General features: G+C 63.6%; 1 protein-coding gene across 1 annotated transcript; it reads right to left on the bottom strand.

Moving 5' to 3' along the window:
* Positions 1-4,850: 4,850 nt before the first annotated feature.
* Positions 4,851-7,315, bottom strand: LOC118501406 (butyrophilin subfamily 3 member A2-like). Its single transcript, XM_036029850.1, has 2 exons — positions 6,791-7,315; positions 4,851-5,196 (listed from the first exon to the last, which is right to left on the bottom strand). Exons 1-2 carry the CDS (start codon positions 7,155-7,157, stop codon positions 4,883-4,885), a joined length of 681 nt encoding a protein of 226 aa, XP_035885743.1. The 5' UTR covers positions 7,158-7,315; the 3' UTR covers positions 4,851-4,882.
* Between the last annotated feature and the right edge of the window lie 688 nt (positions 7,316-8,003).

Below are 8,003 nucleotides of genomic sequence, written 5' to 3'. Positions count from 1 at the left end.
ACGGGGGGTTATTGAAAAGCCCTTTCTTGTCATTGTAGTTCAGGTAATGGGCGGGCACCACATTCCTCCACTTAACAAGGCGCCTGACAAACACGCCCACGTATTCTGATGTCTGGGACCCTGCGCTTTTCAGTAGCCACGCAGCTCGCTCTGCCAGTGCGGCAGCGTCCTGTGGTGCTGCTCAGCCAGGGTCCCCGAGTCCCCGTGCTCACAGATGACAACGTCATTCTCCTCCAGTCCCGAGAACTCATGAACATCCTCCAGCTAGATTCGGGAACCTCCTGTCCGAATCCAAAGTAGATCCTGTTCGTGGCTGAAAAGAGAAAATCACGGAGGGAGCCTTGGCCTCGTCCCTGGAAGGCAGACGTAGCGTGTGCTGTGCTCTGTGAGGGTCCCAGCTGGCAACCAGGTCCAGGGTCCGCAGGAGGCCCTGGGGGCCCGGGCAGACTTCGCAGAAGGGACCAGGCAGGGGGACAGGAGAGCGCGGTAGGACACGACCTGGCCGGGGTCCTGACAGGCCTGACGCTCATTCACACGGAGCCAGGGAGCCTGGCAGAAGGGGCCTGCGGGGCCCGAGGGTGGGAAGCCCCGGGGTGAGGTGTCCACTGAGGCGGCCCCCTCCTGTCCAGCGGGACCAGAGCGGCTGTGGGGGCAGCAGGGGCGAGGTCTGTAACCTCGCTGGGCTCCCGACTGTCTGACCTTTGGGTCTGCCACGTGGGTGGTCTCCCTGAGCTGTCAGAGGACGAGAGTACAAGCAGCACGAGGCCCGACACCTGAGCTGCAGGAAACCCTCACCCCCGTCCCACTGACAGCAGCGCCGCACCCCTGGGGCCTCACCAGGCCTGGGTCACCCAGGCCTTCCTACCGGCCACTCACGTTCCTGCTCAAACCCGTGGATGCGCAGTAACGCAGGGCCGCCTGCGTGTGTCCTCACGGCCAGAAGTGACACTGGACGGAGGCCCGTGTGCCCTCATGTCTGCAGTGAGTGTCGGACCGAGAGTCTGATGCCCACGGGACGTCGCTGAGCTGCCTGTGGGCCCAGGGTCCCGCTTCCCAGAAGGGAGGACATTGGGTCGTGATGTCACACCTCAACAGTCACTACAAAGGAAGGTTTTGGGGGACTTATCCTCAGGGGACCCGTCCTTCAAAACACACCTGTTCATATTGCTGCGGAGAGAAGGGAATAAAATTGTTCCAGGACGAGACACCAGGGCAGCTTCCTGGCAAAATCCCGAGGACACAGAACCACCTGAGTTCGGGTGGGCGGGGTGCGTGGGGGCAGCGGGGCCTCCACACGGTGTCCAGTCAGTGTCTGGGGACGGGGCCCGGCCTCTCAGAAGGGGCAGAGAGCTCACAGCCCACCCGCCCTCCGGGTCACACTCCCCAGGACACGGCCTGGGCCGGGGCAACACTGGGCTTCCCGCTACCCTTCCCTGGAGGGACACCAGCCTGCACTGGACACTGGACAGGCTCCATACCCTTCTGAGACCCTGCACACACTGTCCCCCTTCCTGAAGGCTCCTCCTCCCCAGGGTCCTGTAGCGAACGTCGGCTCGTTCCGTCAAGTCCCACTCAGCTGTCACGGCCTCGTTACAGCCCCGGATGGAGGGAGGACAGTGAGTCTCTCCCAGGCACGGCTGGACGTGGGGCCAGCTTCAGTCCTGCAGGGACACGCAGCGCTGTGTGCGCACCCTGCCTCCGGGCCTACCCTCTCCCGATGACACACGGGGCACACGGGAGGCGCTGGGGCTGGGAGACCTCGGGGGCCGGTGCGCGGTGGAGGCTGAGGGCACAGAGCCGGCGAGCCGGGCCTCCTCCAGGCAGCGCCCTCCCAGCACTGGGACCTAGGACAGCTGGGTCCCTGGGTCTCGGTGGCCCTAGGGAGCCACCGTTCCCTCGGACAGCAGGTGTGGTGGGGGCTGTCACAGGCTGCACTGTGTCCCCAAAGATGTGGGCGTCCTAAGCCCAGCAACTGGGAGTGGGGCCTTGTCTGCCAACTGGGTCGTTGCAGCTGTGACCTGTCCAGACGAGGCCCTAACGCAACAAGACTAGTGTCCTCTTTTAGGGACACGGACTCACTCGCACATAGGGACAATGCCACAGGAACCTGAACATCCGCCCCCAGCACAGGGAGACAGTGACATTCTGTCCTTTAAGCTGTCTGGTCTGTGGGGCTGCGTCTCGGTCACCCGGGAAACTGAGACAGGAAGTTAGGGGACGCAGGGCAGCACTGCACACGCCCTGCACGCACACAGCACATGTGCAACACACACAGGCGTCCTTGCTGTCACACTTGTCCAGACGCCCCTCACCTGCTCTGAGGTGTGCAGGGGGGCTGCCACACCCTGGAGGCACCTGGGTCTGCAGCGCCTGCTGTGGGGTGGCCCTGCCCCCTGCGGGCACCACCGCCTGCAGCTCCACACGGGCCTCAGAGTCCTCAGGGGACCGCACGGCTGCGCCCAGCTGCTCCAGCAGTGGCCTGGTGTCCGTGCCGCCAGCTGGTGGGCCGCGCTCTGCATCCCGGGGCAGCAGACTCACCCTGGGCTGGGTGCCTCCCTGTGACTGAAGAACAAAGCCGTGACTTTTGGTGGCAGGGGCCTCAGCGCAGCCCTCCCCAACAGCTTCAGGGGGAAATGTCACCTCGCCTGGCAGCTCAGCTGGGGCCGTGCGGTAGCAGAGAAAAGTACTTTGTGGGGTCAGGTGCAGGGTGTCCCCCCAACTCTGCAGGTAGGCCGAGACAGGTGGGCTATGTGTGAACCCAGAAAGACAGGTCTGCATCCACACCCCTGGGACCTGGGAATGTGGCCTTTGCAGACGAGGGAACCATACTGGATGAGAGTGGGCCCTACGTCCAGTGCCCACTCAGGGTCATCGGGAGACAGACCCGTGGGGAAGAGGCCGGTGAGAACAGAGGCCGGTGCTGACTGATGGGTGCCCATGCCAAGGAGCACCCAGGACAGCTGGCCAGGCGAGACGAGGTGAGCGCAGGGGTGGGCGGGACCTGCCCCCAGGGCCTTGGAGGAAGCTGCCCCCCTATCCCCAACCTAACACCTGGGTCAGACTCGTGGCCTCCACATCCGGGACATGGTCAGTTCTGTGTCTTTCAGCCCCGAGTTGGGGAGGACGTTTAGCAGCCCCGGGAAGCCGTAGAAGCTCCATGCCCTCTGCGCCCCGCTGTGCACCCCGAGGTCTAGGTCAGCAGAGTGGGGTCTTCCCCAGCACGCCCACTCCGGGCTCTAGTGGGGGGAGCGGACGACGCCCGAAAGGCTGAGCTGCGCACACTGGGGACGCACAGGGACGGGGATGGGGGCTTACCGAGCTGGTCCTGCTGCGTCTCTGGAAATAAACAGAAAGAGGAAGTCCTGCTCAGGGGACGCAGAGGAGGATCTGGGTGGTGGGCGTGGGCAGGGCAGGGAGGTGGCAACCTCCTGCAGCTGGGCCTCACCTTGGGCGCTTCGCTCCCGCTGCAGCTCTGCCCGCGCTGCTTCTCTCTCAGCTCGTGCTCTCTCCCCTTCTCTTGGGACGGGGCCTGGCTCCTCTTCCACCGTCGTCGCCACAGCAAGCAGATCACACACAACAGGGGCACCGCAAGAACCATCAGGGTCAGGGAGAGCAACAGAGTCCAAGGCTGTGTGTCCGTGAAGAAGGCACCTGTGAAGGGGTGGCGGCAGCCCCTGAAGGGATCTCTCTGTCCCCAGAGCACCCAGACTCTCACTGCCACACAGTCAGGACGGTTTTCCTGAAACGTCCCCGCCCCCATGGGATGAGAGGGAGCATGAGGACGCACACACAGTGTCACTGACGTCCCCTCTGCATCGCCCCCCCACTGACTATCTGCCCCCCCTCAGTCAGCAGAGACTGGTGACGAAGAACGGACTCTGGGGCTGGGGCCTGGGTTCCAGTCCTGGGCCTCCTGCCCGACCAGCGCTGTGACCTTGAACTAATGACGTAACCATCTGTTGCTGCGTCCCGATCAGGGAGAGCATGAAGTTAGTGCTTATGCAGTGCCGGATGCAGGGTGAGTGCCACACAGGTTTCATTCAGTTTTGAAAACTGAATAGTTTATTTCATCCTGTTTACAGCGAAATCAGGCCCCTATGCGGCTCCTGTGCACGGTGTCCGACCCGTCCTGTGTCTCAGCGACCTGCCCGCTCCAGCACAGCGAGCAGGCCGGTGTCTCTCCCGCAGGGCAGTGCCCACTGCACACTGGGTCCCCTCTGGTGGGCACGCCGAGGCCCTGCCCTTTGTCCCGGGGATCACTGGTTTAAAAATACCCGGTCACAAGGGTCACGTCCCACCGCTGCAGACTGGCCCATCAGGTGGTCCCCAGAAGTGGGTTTGGCATCAGTCAGTGAGCCGTTCAGATGCAGACGGCCCTGCGCCCCCACAGCACTGGTGCCGACCCACACCAACACCATCCAACACCGGAAGCACAGACGGCTACGGGGCTGTCTCCCCACAGCCCGCCACCAGAGGGCGCCCACCACCTCGTTTGTCCTGCTGCTGCCAAATTCACAGGTGGAAATAGTTCCGTTTTCTCAGATTTGGCATCTTCCTGTGAGTTTTACCTTCCTGGGAACTGATGATTCCCGTTTCTGCTCTTTTATCCACCGTGTTCCTTTACATTGTAAGGACATTAGCCTTTCACTGAGATTTGGGTTGTCCCTATTTTCCCTCCTGGTACGTTTGCCGAACTTTCCCATCTGTCCCCATGTCCCACGGCCTGACACCGTGTGTGGCAGGCAGGAAGAGCTCAGAAGGCTCTGTGACATAAACCACTTCAGGGGAAGGAGCCCCAGGTCCCTGCTCTGTGCCCTCTCCAGCAGAGCAACCCAGGGACCCAGGTCAGCAGCAGACCACCAGGCCTTCCCCCAGGGGCACTTCAGAGCCCAGGGCAGGGGGCAGGGCACTCACCTGGGATGGAAAGCCTGGATGACCTCTCCTGGCCCAGCAGGGGGTTTCTGATGACACAGGAGACCCCCTCCCCAGAGCCGCCTTCCAGGATCACAGAGGCTGAGGCTGCATAAAGGCCCTGGGGGTCTGCAGCCACAGATGCTGACTGAGAGGACAAGCTCTGTCCCCTGGCGTCTCTCCACTGGATCTGGCGCTGCGGGTACCAGCCGGCAGACGTGCAGTTCACACGGATCCCTCCAGCCTCGTAGCCCGTCACGTCAATGTGGGGATCAGAGCCCAGCGCTGTGGAGGAGAAGTGAGCTGAGTCGTGGGGAGCCCTCTACAATGGTGAGGGTCACCACAGCAGGGAGGGGTGCCCACACTGACGAGCCCAGCAGGGACTCACCAGGAGCTGCTCCCAGTGTATGCTGTGCAGCAGAGACTGATCCCCGAGGGGCCACTGCCTGACCCTGGCTGGACCCTTGTGCTGGATCCAGGGGGCTCTGGGCCAGAGCAGAGGCTGCTTCCCCAAGTCCCCTTAGAGACTGCCGCAGCCTCCCCTCCCCCCTGCCCCAGACAGGCTGGTCCCTGGCAGAGCCCCTCACCCCTCCCTGGGCAAGCATGGAGGTGGAGCCCCTTAGCCTAAGTGGGTCCCACACCACTGCCCCTGTCTGTGCTGCCCGTCCTATGGGGGCCGTGCCCTCCCGTGAGCAGGAGGAGACACACGGTGTCCTGCGGCCGCCCGAGCAGTGACTCTGTGCACGGCCCCTCGGGAGGCTCCTGCCGCCCTCACTGCCAGGCTGCTCGGCTCTCCCTGCAGGGTCTCCCCCCGGAAGTGTCCACAGCGAGGCTGTGCAGAGGGGGACCTGTCCCACGGAAGACAGCGGACCCGGGGCCAGGAAGAGGGCAGCTACTGCCACCTGTCCCCACGCCCCTGACCACACGGAGGGGGAGGCAGCCCCCTGAGGACCTGAACACACAGAGTCCTGCAGGGGGGGCTCCATCGGGGGAGCCGAGGTCTGCAGGAAGGGACAGCAGGCTGAGGAGGGACCATGCGGGGACAAGGCCAGGGGGCCACACCGTCCCTGCTCCACCAGCCCCCACGCACTGGAAGCCACAGGGCCGGGCTGTGTCCGGGGAAGGAGAACTGCAGCCCTGACGCCCATATACGGGCACGTTTGTGGGGCAGCACCTCAGACAAGGTGCTTCCCCATGGGGTGGGTTGGGGCCACGTCAAGGCCACTGAAAAGTGGGGTGACAGTACAGAGGAAACATGAACCGTGTGCAGTGACCCACCTCACTGTGCCGGCTGTGAGTGACCAGTGACACCCCCACCATCCTGACCACGTCCCACCCAGAGCCCAGCGCTGCTTCCACACACCCCGAACCGCACCGAGTCCTCCCTGACGCCTCCTCTCTGAGACACCCCGGTGTCCCCGTCCCCAGGGGAGCGTCCTCCCTCGCTGCACTGAGGAAGACACAACCTGTCCAACTGCAGCTGTGTTCCTGGGGGTTGGTGGGGACGTGGGCCCCACAGGAGTTGTCCCTGCAGCTCAGTCTACTGGACCCACCACAGGGGGCTCCTGGGGGACCACGGCATTGGTCTGGAACACGCTGAACACAAACACCCATGTGCCACCCACTGCGGGGAGGGCCCTCCCTCCCGTCCCAGTCCCTCACCTCCACTCCCCTGCTGAGACGGGTGGGCGGCGTGGGGGACTCTGTACTGGGTGCAGGAGGAAGTCACCCTGGGGGACCCCTGGGTCTGTCACCAGCCTCAGAGGCGCAGAGATGGAGGCGGGGGTGGATGCTGGTGAGCAGCCCACATGCTCTGGGGTAGGTCTGCAGCCTCTGCCCCCACCCAGGGAAAGTAGCCTGGAACAAGCCTGACGCTCACCTGCCACCTGCAGCTCCACCTCGGCTTTTGCAGAGAAGTCTCCATCTCGGAAATAACACAGGTAGGTTCCGCTGTCTGAGACTCTGACGTTGCGAATCTGGAGAACAGCCCTCCCCACAGTGACGTCCTCTCGTGAAATCGAAGTTCTCCCTCGATACTCCTCTGCCGGCGTGTCCTCCTGCCCGTGTGCATACCTGTGCACTACCTGCCTGCGGCCGGGTCGCACCCACGTCAGCTCCATGTTCTCAGCGCTCATGTTCGGGGAGAGCTGACAGGGCAGGTCTGCGTCTTCACCCACCATGGACAGGATGGGCTCGGGGGGGTCCGACCACAGCAAACTCAGCTGGTCATCAGAAGGGGGCGCCATCAGACTGAGCAGGGCCAGAGGGCCAGGGGGTGTCCCAGGCAGGGAGGGCGAGGTGACAGACAGCTAGATGGGAACTCAGTCCTCACACAGGTGTGATGTGGACGGGCCTTGCAGGGGAGGGTGGAGTCCAGGGTTCTGGCTGGGCCCAAAGGTAAAGGATTCACACACACAGACGCACAGCTGGTCGGTCCTACCTGAGCAGAGGCTGAGCAGCTGGACCAGGGCGCAGCACACAGGGAGGGCAAGCAGACCGAGCACCAGGCACCTAACCACAGAGCCCAGCAGGGGCTGGGCATCAGGGACAATCTGGAAGGAGCAGGAGGATTCCACGTGGAGAGGCTGCCTGCCCAGGGCCGACCTGGGCACCATCGCCATCACTGGGGACCCGAGAGCCTCCTCTGCAAATGTCCCCTGGGGTCTCTTCACCTTGGATCCCTCCATGGAAATCAGCCATGAAACGTGGGGCGGTAATGCAGGTACCTTATCCCTCGCCAGCAGGGAGCACCGGGCTCTCCTGTGGGAACCTGCTCAGAAGCCCCCCACTTGCCCACACTTCCCTGCCCCAGCCAGGTGCGAGCCCCTCTACACCACCCTCTGAGGAAGGCAGGCCCCTCTGCTCTGAGTCTCCATCCCGCTGCTGCCCCCTGCAGGGCAAGCTCTGCACAGCAGCCAGCGTGCCCCGCCCCCTCACCTCCCTCCTGGGCGGCCCCTCCCGCGGGGTCCCCTCTCACCCAGGGCAGGAGCCCAGGGCTTTTGCACCCTGTGCTTTAAATTACCTGAAAGTTCTAAAGTCTAGAAGTTTCCAGAGTGGGGAACACATTTCCACATCTTTGGAGGATATTTATT

The sequence above is a fragment of the Phyllostomus discolor genome, chromosome 6 (genome assembly GCF_004126475.2).
Source record: "Phyllostomus discolor isolate MPI-MPIP mPhyDis1 chromosome 6, mPhyDis1.pri.v3, whole genome shotgun sequence".
In the NCBI taxonomy this organism is placed as follows: domain Eukaryota; kingdom Metazoa; phylum Chordata; class Mammalia; order Chiroptera; family Phyllostomidae; genus Phyllostomus; species Phyllostomus discolor.
The sequence above is the reverse complement of the archived record's forward strand: the minus strand, read 5'-3'. Positions and strand labels throughout refer to the sequence as shown.

Excerpts from the sequence above, each read along its gene's own strand:
- LOC118501406 (XM_036029850.1), bottom strand. The coding sequence starts at position 7,157 with ATGGCGCCCCCTTCTGATGACCAGCTGAGTTTGCTGTGGTCGGACCCC. Across the intron at positions 5,197-6,790 it reads GGTGGAGCTGCAGGTGGCAG|CGCTGGGCTCTGATCCCCAC; the intron begins GTGAGCGTCAGG and ends TCTCCTCCACAG.